Source organism: Hemitrygon akajei, chromosome 19 (assembly GCF_048418815.1).
Source record: "Hemitrygon akajei chromosome 19, sHemAka1.3, whole genome shotgun sequence".
Classification (NCBI taxonomy): domain Eukaryota; kingdom Metazoa; phylum Chordata; class Chondrichthyes; order Myliobatiformes; family Dasyatidae; genus Hemitrygon; species Hemitrygon akajei.
In genome coordinates this window covers 75397193-75410925 of record NC_133142.1, presented here as the reverse complement: position 1 = coordinate 75410925, position 13733 = coordinate 75397193, and the positions used below count along the sequence as shown (strand labels likewise).

General features: G+C 42.8%; 1 protein-coding gene across 3 annotated transcripts in view; it reads left to right on the top strand.

The window, feature by feature from the left end:
• The window catches only part of slc38a3b (solute carrier family 38 member 3b), a 284604-nt gene that overhangs the window by 24123 nt on the left and 246748 nt on the right, over positions 1 to 13733 (top strand). For all 3 annotated transcript variants that reach the window (XM_073072906.1, XM_073072905.1, XM_073072904.1), the window contains exon 2: positions 6323 to 6469. In XM_073072906.1, coding sequence (XP_072929007.1) covers positions 6360 to 6469 — 110 coding nt within the window. In that variant the 5' untranslated portion in view covers positions 6323 to 6359. The remainder of the gene's footprint in view (positions 1 to 6322; positions 6470 to 13733) is intronic.

Here is a 13733-nt window from a genome sequence, read left to right as displayed (position 1 = left end):
AAAATATTTTCCCTGTATCTTCTTGCCTTCACTCTTTCTTCAGAAGTCTCCTTACAGCTGACCCTTGTGTCTCATCACTGTCCCAAACATGTGACCTACTTTCCTCCTCAGTGCCCATCCTTATGCCTGTGAAGTGTTTCAAGATGTCTTGCTGTGTGTTAAAGGTGCTGTATAATTGACAAGTCGCCTTTGTTGACCAGCTAAACCTTAATGACCAGTCTTGTGGGAAAACGAATGAGAAGTAAACAAAATGAAATTTGCTATTGTGAGTGTGCATCCGCCGTGAGTCCGCTCTGTAAGACAAGAGTTATAGAGACAGAAACAATAAGAAACTTATATAATGGCCATTTAAACCACCCACAGTGTACAAACAACAATAACCTCAGATTCAATAGAATGTTTCTCTACCCGCCCCCCCCCCCCCCCCCACCACCTCAATAAAGAACGCTAGCAAATTTACAAGCTGCAAGCAAGTGCTTGGTGTGAAGACATGAGAAAAGGAGCTGAAATCAAGCTTGTAAATGTTGGGAGCTCTCTTCATAAAATAGCACTGGATCTCACTTGATAACTTGACTGCTCTAACAGTATGTAGTGAACTATGTCGTGGAATGTGTTGTTTTGTGTTAGCAATACAATGTGAGGCAGAAAAATACTATAAATTACAATAAGAAATATATACATGTGTGTATGTGTGTGTATATATTACACGCACTAGTGTGTGTGTGAGTGTGGGGTGTGTGTATATGTGTGTGAGTGTAGGGTGTGTATATATGTGTGAGTGTGTGTGAGTGTGGGGTGTGTGTATATGTGTGTGAGTGTGTGAGTGTGGGGTGTGTATATGTGTGTGAGTGTGGGGTGTGTGAGTGTGTGTGAGTGTGGGGTGTGTGTATATATGTGTGAGTGTGTGTGAGTGTGGGGTGTGTGTATATGTGTGTGAGTGTGGGGTGTGTAAGTGTGTGTGAGTGTGGGGTGTGTATATGTGTGTGAGTGTGGGGTGTGTGTCAGAGTGTCTAATCAGTTCAGGATGACAGGTAAGAACTTTTCTTCATACATGTGGATGACATCGAGATTGAAGCTGTAGTAGACAGAGACGATGGGTATCAAAGCTTGCACTGAGACCTGGACCGGTTGGAAAAATAGGCTGAAAATAAAAGGAGATCTTACAGAGGTTCTTTCCCCTGAGGTTGGGTGAGACTAGAACTAGGGGTTATGTATTTCGAGTGAAAAATTAAATGTTTAAGAGGAACCTGAGGGGGAATTACTTCACTCAGGAGTGTGGAATTAGCTGCCAGCAGAGGTGGTGAATATGGATTCAATTGCAACACTTAAGAGAGGTTTAGATAGGTGGATGGGAGAGATATGGAGGGCTATGGTCCTGTTGCGGGTAGATGGGACTAGGCAGGAAAAAGTTTGGCATGGACTCGATGGGCCGAAGGGCCTGTTTCTGTGCTCTTATGATATTATGAGTCCATGACAAGTGACAGTGGATTCTCTCACTCTCAGATAGTTACTAATGGAAGCCACAGTTGCTCAGCAGTTAGCACATTATTACAACTCAGAGTGCTGGAGTTCAGAATTCAATTTGGACATCATCTGTAAGGAGTATGTATATCCTCCCTATGGGGTTTCTCTGGGTCCTCTGGTTTCCTCCCACCATCCAAAGACATACCAGTTAATAGGTTAATTGGTCATTGTAAATTGTCCTGTGATTGGCTAGGATTAAATCTGAGGTTGTTAGTGGTGCATGTAGCACGTGGAGAAAGCCACACACTCACAGGGTGATTGTACACACGCCTTATGGACAGCAGCAGGAATTGAACCCCAGTCACTGGCGCAGTAACAGTGTTATGTTAACCACGATACTACCGTGCCATCCAGTTTTGTACATGGAATGCACAGTGTCTGGGAAATCTGGAGACGCTGTCCTGTTCAGATCGGGAAGGTCAATTTTTATTTTATTTTGTTTTGACGTACAGCACAGAAAGGCCCTTTCAGCCCTTCGAGATGCACGGTCCAGCAGCCGCTGATTTAACCCTCGCCTAATCACAGGGCATTTTACAATGACTAATCAACCTACGGACTGTTAAATGTTTGGATGGTGGGAGGAAATTGGCGCACCCAAAGAAAATCCACGCTTTCGATGGGGAGGACGTACAAATTCCTTTCAGAGGACCCTGGAATTGAACAATGAACTCCTAGGCCCCGAGCTGCAGTTGTGTTGAGTTAACAGTCACACCACCGTGGTGCCCAGATTTTAAAAAAAAGCTCTGTAGCATGAATGGAAAATAGCTACATCATGATAGGATGTTTGAGGTTGCGTTCAGAGTTAAGGCCCATGGTAGGGAAAAGCCTTTTGATGTTTGATGTATTTTGAAGAGGAAAAGAAAGTAAACAAACTGGTTCAGGCAAAGGTCCGTAACTGAGCGTCACTTCTGTTTAAAGTTGGCGGCTGTTAAAATTCCAGAGGAAAGTAAAGTGATGATGGCACCAGCTCTTTGCTGTTCAAATATTGCGTTGCACACAGTGCTCCCTGTTGCCAAAGCTTAAATCTGCAGAAAGCATTATAGTTGCACAGGAGTGGGAGTCACAGGCTGAGATTCAATTGAAGGGTTCACTGGGCAAATGGAGCAATATTGTTCTCCCAGCAGGAATGTTGAAATCAAAGTGAACCATGGGTTAGAGATGGAGCTGCTGATTTGCTATCTGATGATTTGGCCACATGCGTCTCCATGTTCAAATCCGCCATGGATGGTCCCACACCTGGCTGCGAAGAAGGAGGGTTGGGCCAGGGGCTAGCAAAATTGCAGAGCTACAGAAATACCAACAGAAGCTCCAAAGACCTCATTCCATTGAGAGGAAGGTTACAGCTAGAAGATGGGCTACACCTGGGGTCAACTTGGAAGACTGACCCAAGACAGGGGACTCTGACAAGCTGCTGTTGGCGGCCAATGTCTCGGTAGAACTGATGGGCTTAAGAAGAAGAATCTCCTAAATCACTAAGCCTGATTACTGAATCAGAAAGTATAGCACAGAAACTGTCTGTACCATCTAGTTTATGCTGATGTCCAAGTTCCACGCAAGACAGACAGACAGACATACTTTATTGATCCCGAGGGAAATTGGGTTTCATTACAGTCGCACCAAGAATAGTGTAGAAATACAGCAATATAAAACGATAAATAATTAAATAATAATAAGTTAATCATGCCAAGTGGAAATAAGTCCAGGACCAGCCTATTGGCTCAGGGTGTTTGACACTCCGAGGAAGGAGTTGTAAAGTTTGATGGCCACAGGTAGGAATGACTTCCTATGACGCTCAGTGTTGCATCTCGGTGGACTGAGTCTCTGGCTGAATGTACTCCTGTGCCTAACCAGTACATTATGGAGTGGATGGGAGTCATTGTCCAAGATGGCATGCAACTTGGACAGCATCCTCTTTTCAGACACCACCGTCAGAGAGTCCAGTTCCACCCCCACAACATCACTGGCCTTACAAATGAGTTTGTTGATTCTGTTGGTGTCTGCTACCCTCAGCCTGCTGCCCCAGCACACAACAGCAAACATGATAGCACTGGCCACCACAGATTCGTAGAACATCCTCAGCATCATCCGGCAGATGTTAAAGGACCTCAGTCTCCTCAGGAAATAGAGATGGCTCTGACCTTTCTTGTAGACAGCCTCAGTGTTCTTTGACCAGTCCAGTTTATTGTCAACTCGTATCCCCAGGTATTTGTAATCCTCCACCATGTCCATACTGACCCCTTGGATGGAAACAGGGGTCACCGGTGCATTAGTCTCCTCAGATCCACCACCAACTCCTTAGTCTTTTCCACATTAAGCTGCAGATGATTCTGCTCACACCATGTGACAAAGTTTCCCACTGTAGCCTTGTACTCAGCCTCATCTCCCTTGCTGATGCATCCAACTATGGCAGAGTCATCAGAAAACTTCTGAAGTTGGCAAGACTCTGTACAGTAGTTGAAGTCCGAGGTGTAGATGGTAGACACATCCTAATCTACTTCTTAGACCATATTACACAAGAGAAGAATTAGGGCATTGGGTCCATTGACTCTACTCCACTATTCCATTATGGCTGATTTATTTTCCCCCTGAACCCCATTCACCCGCTTTCTCCCTGTAACCCTTGACACCCTTACTAATCAAGAACCTATCAACCTCCCCTTTAAATATACTCACTGGCTTGGACTCCACAGCCGTCTGTTGCAAAGAAATCCAAATATTCATCACCATCTGGCTAAAGAAATTCCTCCTCATATCTATTCTAACTGGATGCCCTTTATTCTGAGGCTGTCCTCTGGTCTAGACTCCCCCTCTATAGGAACCATTCTCTCCATGTCCACTCTACCTTTCAATATTCGATAGGTTTCAATGAGATCCCCCTCGTTCGTTGAAAACTTTAGTGACTATAGGCGCATATACTTACATACATCTTTTTTGCCAATGTTCTGATCTAGGTTCACTGTATCATTGGATTTATGTGACATTGTGTAGGCAGAAGGGATTAGTTCAGTTGGACATTTGATAATTAATTTTGTTTGGCACAACGTTGTAGTCCAAAGTGCCTGTTCTTGTGCTATACTGTTCTCTGTTTTATGTGTGATCTGGAATGCTTTTTCCAAAAATGTTGTGGACACAGATTCAACTGGGACTTACAGACTGCATAAAAACATGAACATTAAAACAAAAAATGCAAGTCTGGAGAATGAGCGGGTGGATGAGATTGACTGGATTTCTTTGCAAACACTCGGAGGGCTGAATGGTCTCTTTCAATTTTGCAGTAGTACTATGACTCACCATGTGATCTGAGACAATATATCAAGCATTTAGGGTCATGACTCTTGATGGCTCACTGTTAATGCTTCTTGGATCAGGAGCTCATTGTCTCTGGAACTGAAGTTCTTCCTTTCTTACTCCCACAACATTCTCATTACTTTAATAATCTGTCTGTACAAACACATTCCCATAAATTAAGCGAGAGAATGAACTAAAGTCACCTTTGAATGAAAATAACTTCAACCTAAGCTAATTTTTCATTGTTAATTATTTTGTTCTGGAATGAACTCGTGCTTGGTTTTAGATATCTCCACTAGTGTGCCACAGGAGCGTAGTGGTTCGTATGATGCTACTACAGCCCATCGTCATTGTGAATGATCTCGTGATTAGGTTAGGATTAAATTGGGGTTTGTTGGGTGATGGTGGTACCGCTTGAAGGGCTGGAAGGGCCTGTTCACACTTGTGGGCAGGATGTGTTTCAGGAAAATAGCAATGAAGTTATTCTCTGTTGCTTGTAGGTCATCTGAAGTGACCGAAAAAAACTGGAAGACATAGGTGCAGAATTAGGCCACTTAGCTTTGCTATTCACTCCACTCCACCTCATTCTCCTACTTTCTCCCCTTAACCTTTGACACTCTGACTAATCAAGACTATATCAAAATCTGCTTTAAATGTACTTAATATAGGCCGACAAAAAATTGACTATATTTTTCAAAAATGGTATCAGTGGATTCAACTCAACTGGAAATGAATTGGAAAGTAGTCGACAGGCAGTGCCCATGAATAGTTACAACAGTAATATCAGGCAGTTGCTATCTAGATTATGCTGCCAAAAATCAGTGCATTAAATTAAGTAGAATGGTCTGAAGTTGTTGAATTACATGTAAGGTGCTCATGGAATTGTTAAAAAGTAATGTTTTAAAAACCAGAATTCTTAATCACTATCTAATTTCCTTTCTGGTTCCTAATCTTTAGATTCTATTCCTTCAGATTTCAATTGTTACTGCGTTACAAAGAAAGCATGGCAATGGCTAGATTTTATTAGGAGATTGAGGAGAATTGGTACAAAAGACACTCACAGATCTCTCCCGACGTACTATGGACAGCATTCTAACTGGTTGCATCACTGTCTGATATGGAGGGAGTCACTACACAGGATTGGAAAAGGCTGCAGAAAGGTGTAAACACAGCCAGCTCTCTCATGGGCATCAAGGACACGTTCAAAAGGTGATGCCTTAAGAAGGTTAAGGACCACCATCACTCATTTCATGCTGTCTTCTGAGCACAGCTTCTGAGATACATGAAATCACCCTGTTGTGATTACACGGTCAAAGTCACTTAGATCACATTTCTTCCTCATTCAGATGTTTGCTCTGAACAACAATTAAACCGCTTGACCATGTCTGCATGTGTTGAGTTCCTGTCACATGATCGGCTGATTGGATTTTTGCATTTACATGCAGGTGTATAAGTGTACCTAATAAAATGGGCACTGGGTATAAATTTGTTATTGTTTCTTTGCTTACAGTCATCACCACACTCTTTTGAACAAGACGTGCAGCAACATGGAGTGTGTACAAGTAGGTAAAGAGGCAGAGATGGTGGAGATTATTCCAAATGGCAATCATGTAGAAGATCTGATGGTGCCGATCAAAATGTCCACGGAAGAGGAAAGGTGGGTGAATTATAATTCGACTACTTGAGGTGCTCTTTCCATCAAAATTGTTCAACGATGAATAATGATGGGACAGGAGCATGTTTTTCATCATTGTTCAATACAGAACAAATGCAAACTGGGACATCATTATTTTCTTCAACTTCCATTTTCTTTAGCTCTTTTCAATGCTAAGCATCAGTGACCGAGGGTAAGAATGGATCACAGATGTCTACCAGGTCATGGAAAGGTTATGCTGAAAGAGTTGAGAGGCACCAAGACCTCCCTCTCCTTCCATCTCTCCTCCTGTGCAAGAGAGCAGAGCAATGCCAGGCGCTTGAGTCAAGTCAAGCTACGACATGCTAATAATAGTAACAATAGTTTTATTCATATAGCACCTCTCATACATTAAGTTGTTGGCTCAACATGCTTTATATAGATTTTGAAGATGTCATTATAGTTGTAAAATACGAGCCAAAATTAAACATCACAAATAAAGACAAACATATAGAATAAAATGTAATCGAATATACCAAATTATATAAATATAATCAAAATCAACAGGTATGAAGTAATCTTATAAGTTGGCCAAATTAAAAAATTAGAACTAGCCTGGTGTATCTCCAGGTTTATGGGGCAGTAAATGCTTGGCTCCTGGTGCAGTAAGCAAACCAGTATTCGTGGATCTAAGATTACGACTAGAGATGTAGGGGATAGACACTCCAGGATATACAGAGGATCTAGATTTTTCAGAGCTTTATGTGCAATTAAGAGTATTTTAAAGTTGATCCTGAAGGACACAGACAGCCACTGTATGATGCCAAAACTGTTGAAATGTGCTGGTATAGAAGATAGACGTTTCTATAATTTATAAAATAATACCCTTATTCAAATGTCCCCAAAGATTCTGTAAATAATTGGAGAGTCATAGAGTTCTACACCACAAAAACAGGCCCTTCAGCCCATAACATCAGTTCTGACCTTTATGCCCTTATACCTTCATCTCATTTGCCCACATTGAAACTGGTTCCTTCCATGCCTTGTTTGTTTAAGGTGTCTGTGTCAACACAAATATCTACATAGGCAGTGCATAGAAGAATACACAGAGCAGGGATCATGGATCCGAGAAAAGTTACAGTGCAGATAACCATCCATGCCAGTGAGAAAGAACGACTTGGCCTAATCCTACATTTTAGCACTTGGTCCATAGCTCTGTGAGTCTCTGCTCTTAAAAGTCAAAGTAAACTTATTTTCAAAGTCTGTATATCTTACCATATACCACATTGAGCTTCATTTTTTGTGCAGGAAAACAAGGAATTTATGAAAAGCTATACATAAACAAAGACCAACAAACATCACATCCAAAATACTTCTTAAAAGCAATGCCTCCTGCCAGATGGCAAATTTCTGACTGCCAACCACCCTCTAAGTGAAAGCAAGTTTTCCACACCTCCTTTCTAACCTTTTTAGCAATTAATTCACATTTCTCTCAACGACTTAGATGTCTTGTCTGGTTTTTGACATCTTAGCCAAGGAAAATAGCCTTCAGTTAATCCCCCCCGCCCCCCCAGTTCTATGGAATATCTCAGCTCACTGGTCCATCCTCATTTAAATTTTGAAAATATCCTAGTACATATCCCTTACATCCTCTCAAATGCAGGTCATTCTCTTCCAGTCAACACGTGTGATTGCTGATCTACAGTCTCCTGCTTGCTTTCTTGGGATGTCAGGGGCCATCTTGTGAAGCTCCACACTGCCTCATGTTCTGCTGCTCGCAAGTAGATCAGTGGCAAACATGACGTCCATTCAGAGCTTGAGGTTGGTCTGGTGTTGAAAAAGCAGAATGTGGTACAACGTCACCATATTGATACATAGAATGGGGCATTGACTAAAGAGTCTGAATGCAACCCGCTGTTGTTCAAAGAAATGATCTTATCAGAACATAAGATTTTGAATGGAATGGAATTGATTCTTTTTTAAGTCTGAAATGAAGGGGTGTTGTCTCATGACAAGACATAGAACATAGAATAGTACAACACGGTACTGGCCCTTTGGCCCACAATGTTGTGCCGACCCTTAAACCCGGCCTCCCATATATCCCCCCACCTTAAATTCCTCCATATACCTGTCTAGTAGTCTCTTAAACTTCACTTGTGTATCTGCCTCCACCACTGACTCAGGCAGTGCATTCCACGCACCAACCACTCTCTGAGTAAAAAACCTTCTCTAATATCCCCCTTGAACTTCCCTCCCCTTACCTTAAAGCCATGTCCTCTTGTACTGAGCAGTGGTGCCCTGGGGAAGAGGCACTGGCTGTCCAAACCAGGCAAACTCTCTAAACCAGGCAGCATCCTGGTAAATCTCCTCTGTACCCTTTCCAATGCTTCCACATCCTTCCTATAGTGAGGCGACCAGAACTGGACACAGTACTCCAAGTGCGGCCTAACCAGAGTTTTACAGAGATGTATATTACCTCACGACTCTTAAACTCAATCCCTTGATTTATGAAAACTAACACACTGTGAGGCAACTTTCAGAGATCTGTGGACATGTACCCCCAGATCTCTCTGTTCCTTCACACTACCAAGTATCCTGCCATTTACTTTGTACTCTGCCTTGGAGTTTGTCCTTCCAAAGTGTACCACCTCACACTTCACCAGGTTGAACTCCATCTGCCACTTCTCAGCCCACTTCTGCATCCTATCAATGTCTCTCTGCAATCTTCGACAATACTCTACACTATCCACAACACCACCAACCTTTGTGTCATCTGCAAACTTGCCAACCACCCTTCAACCCTCACATCCAGGTCAATAATAAAAATCATTAAAAGTAGGGATCCCAGAACCAATCCTTGTGAGACACCACTCGTCACAACCCTCCAATCCAAATCTACTCCCTCCACCATGACCCTCTGCTTTCTGCAGGCAAGCCAATTCTGAATCCACCTGGCCAAACTTCCCTGGATCCCATGCCTTCTGACTTTATGAATAAGCCTACCATGTGGAACCTTGTCAAATGCCTTACTAAAATCCATGTAGATCACATCCACTGCACTACCCTCATCTATATGCCTGGTCACCTCCTCAAAGAACTCTTATCAGGCTTGTTAGGCACTATCTGCCCTTCACAAAGCCATGCTGACTGTCCCTGATCAGACCATGATTCTCTAAATGCCCATAGATCCTATCTCTAAGAACCTTTTCCAACAGCTTTCCCACCACAGACATAAGGCTCACTGGTCTATAATTACCCAGGCTATCCCTACTACCTTTTTTGAACAAGGGGAGAACATTTGCCCCCTTCCAATCCTCCAGTACCATTCCCATGGACAACGAGGACATAAAGATCCTAGCCAGAAGTTCAGCAATCCCTTCCCTCACCTTGTGGAGCAGCCTGGAAAATATTCCATCAGGCCCCGGGGACTTATCCATCCTAATGTATTTTAACAACTCCAACGCCTCCTCTCCCTTAATATCAACATGCTCTAGAACTTCAACCTCACTCATATTGTCCTCACCGTCATCAAGATCTCTCTCATTGGTGAATACTGAAGAGAAGTATTCATTGAGGACCTCACTCACTTCCACAGCCTCCAGGCACAACTTCCCACCTTTATCTCTAATCAGTCCTACTTTCACTCCTGTCATCCTTTTGTTCTTCACATAATTGAAGAATGCCTTGGGGTTTTCCTTTACCCTACTCGCCAAGGCATTCTCATGCCCCCTTCTTGCTCTTCTCAGCCCCTTCTTTAGCTCCTTTCTTGCTACCCTATATTTCTCAATAGACCCATCTGACTTAAACCTTACGTATGCTACCTTCTTCCATCTGACTAGATTCTCCACCTCATTTGTCACCCATGGTTCCTTCACCCTACCATTCTTTATCTTCCTCACTGGGACAAATTTATCCCTAACATCTGGCAAGAGATCCCTAAACATTGACCACATGTCCATAGTACATTTCCCTGCAAAAACATCATCCCAATTCACACCCGCAAGTTCTAGCCTTATAGCCTCATAATTTGCCCTTCCCCAATTCAAAATATTCCTGTCCTCTCTGATTCTATCCTTTTACATGATAATGTTAAAGGCCAGGGAGTGGTGGTCACTGTCCCCCAGATGCTCACCTACTGAGAGATCTGTGACCTGACCCAGTTCGTTACCTAATACTAGATCTAGTATGACATTCCCCCTAGTCGGCCTGTCAGCATACTGTGACAGGACTCTGTCCTGGACACACTTAACAAACTCTACCCCATCTAAGCCATTGGAACTAATCAGCTGCCAATCAATATTAGGGAAGTTAAAGTCACCCATGATAACAACCCTGTTATTTTTGTACCTTTCCAAAATCTGCCTCCCAATCTGCTCCTCGGTATCTCTGCTGCTACCAGGGGGCCTATAGAATACTCCCAGTAGAGTAACTGCTCCCTTCCTGTTCCTGACTTCCACCCATACTGACTCAAAAGAGGATCCTGCTACATTACCCACCCTTTCTGTAGCTGTAATAGTATCCCTGACAAGTAATGCCACCCCTCCTCCCCTTTCCCCCTCTCTAACCCTTTTAAAACACTGAAATCCAGGAATATTGAGAATCCATTCCTGCTCTGATGCCAGCCAAGTCTCTGTAATGGCCACTACATCATAATTCCAAGTATGTATCCAAGCTCTCAGTTCATCACCTTTGTTCCTGATGCTTCTAGCATTGAAGTACACACACTTTCGCCCTTCTACCTTACTACCTTTACACCCTTTATTCTGCTTCTCTTTCCTCAAAGCCTCTCTATATGCTAGATCTGGCTTTACTCCATGCACTATACTTGCAGTTCCCGCATGACCTTTTTCCTCCTCCGTCTCACTATCTGCTCTAACACTCTGGTTCCCCTCCCCCTGCAAATCTAGTTTAAACCCCCCCGGAGCAGCACTAGCAAACCTTCTCGCAAGGATATTAGTCCCCCTCCAGTTCAGGTGCAACCCATCCCGTCGGAACAGGTCCCACCTTCCCTGGAACAAGGCCCAATTGTCCAGAAACATGAAGCCCTCCCTCCTGCACCAACTCCTTAGCCACGTATTTAGCTGCATTATCTTCCTATTTCTAGCCTCACTAGCACGTGGCATGGGTAGCAATCCTGAGATTGCAACCCTGGAGGTCCAGTCCTTCAACTTTGCACCTAACTCCCTAAACTTTCTTTGTAGGACCTCCTACGAGATGTCGCAGACCCTGGCACCAGGGAGGCAACAGACCATCTGGGATTCTCAGTCTCCCACAGAACCTCTTATCTTTCCCCCTAACTATCGAATCCCCTATCACTACTGCTCTCCTCTTTTCCCTCCTTCTGTTCTGAGCTGAGAGTCCAGTCTCGGTGCCAGAGACGCAACCACTGCAACTTGTCCCTGGTCATTCTCACCAACAGTATCCAAAACGGTATACTTATTGTTGATGGAACGGCCACAGGGGTGCTCTGCTCATTCTGTCTATTCCCCTTCCCTCTCCTGACAGTCACCCAGCTACCTGCGTCCTGACTCTTAGGGGTGTCTATCTCCCTGAAACTCCTGTCTATTTCTGCCTCTGCCTCCCAAATGATCCGAAGTTCATCCAGCTCCAGCTCCAGTTCCTTAACTCGGTTTGTCAGGAGCTGCAGCTGGATGCACCTTTTACAGGTGTGGTCATCAGGGACAGTTGTGCTCGCCCTGACTTCCCACGTACTGTAAACGGAGCACCCAACTACCCTAACTGCTGCCTCCATTACCTACTTCTAAATTAATTAGATTAATTAAAGGAGCTTACCAGCCTTACCTGGCTGGGAGCAAGCTCGTCTTCAGCCTCTGCTCGCCGAAGCCTCTCGAGCCAAAGCCTTCCTACTCTGTCTCCCACCACTCTGTCGCCCACTCCTCCGACGCCCACTCCATTAATCTGCTCGCTTTTTAAACTCTCCCGCTGTCTCACAGTACTGTTTAAAAACAGACATTGACTGTTTTTAAGACTGTACGTTCTAGATAATAAAAGAGTGAAAGGTTATTGGGCATAGTTGGGAATTTAGAGTTAAACTTGCAGTCACATCCTTCATGTTCTTATTGAATGGTGCAGTAGGTGTGAGAAGCTGAGTAGTAATCTAGTCCTGTCTCACATGCTTGTAGGTATGTTTTAGGACCAGAAATGAGATTTCTTATGTCCAATGGACATTACGGAATTTTTTTTAGCTCTGAATCCTTGCCAGAAGGGTTTAGTAGCCATCATTTATAATATGATCATGAAAATACAGCCAGAATTATCAGAAAAAATTAAGAAGGAATGGGAAAAAGAACTTCATTGTCTTATACCCACTGAGCAGTGGGAGAAAATTTTACAATTAGTCAATTCCTCTTCTATTTGTGCTAAACATGCCTTAATACAATTTAAGGTTGTACATAGGGCTCACATGTCTAAGGATAAACTTATTTGATTTTATTCTTATGTTAATCCAACCTGTGACAGATGTCATTCTGAAGTTGCTTCATTGACCCACATGTTTTGGTCCTGCCCTAGCTTGCAAAATTATTGGAAAGATATTTTCGGTATTATTTCAACAGTTCTGAATATCAAATTGCAACCGCATCCTACTACTGCAATTTTCGGTTTACCAGTGGTGGGTAATAGTTGTTTATCCCCCTCAGCTCGGCAGATGATTGCATTTGTTACGTTAATGGCTAAAAGATCTATCCTATTGAATTGGAAAGAAATTAATCCTCCAACTATATTTCAGTGGTTTTCTCAAACTATTTCTTGTTTGAGTTTAGAAAAAATTAGAAGTGTTGTCTTTGACCCTTCAGTTAAATTTGAAGAAACTTGGAGACCATTTGTTCAACATTTTCATATGAGCTAAACTGACTTTTCCTAAACCTTACTTTTACTATCCTTAATTATTTGGATGGAGGTGTGGAGTTATTGACACTACTGTGTATATTTGACATAAGGCAATGGCCCATGTTGGTCAGGTTTCTTTTTTTCTCTCTTTTTTTGTTTTTTTTTCTTATTTACTCCATTTTTCGTAACTACTATGAGTTTGGGAGGTTATTATATATGGATTATCATCTATTTGTATTTATGCTTTAAACTATTAATTATGTACTCTCAAACACTCTGTATTCATGTTTCATTTCTGTTTGTTTAAAAAGAAAAAAGAGATTTCTTTACTCGAGGATTGTGAACCCTTGGCCCATTCATTCCCACTGCTGTGGGTTCTGGATGAATCAATTATTAGGTATAATCACACTGGATCTTCAGGGAGGAAGGGAGTCGAAGG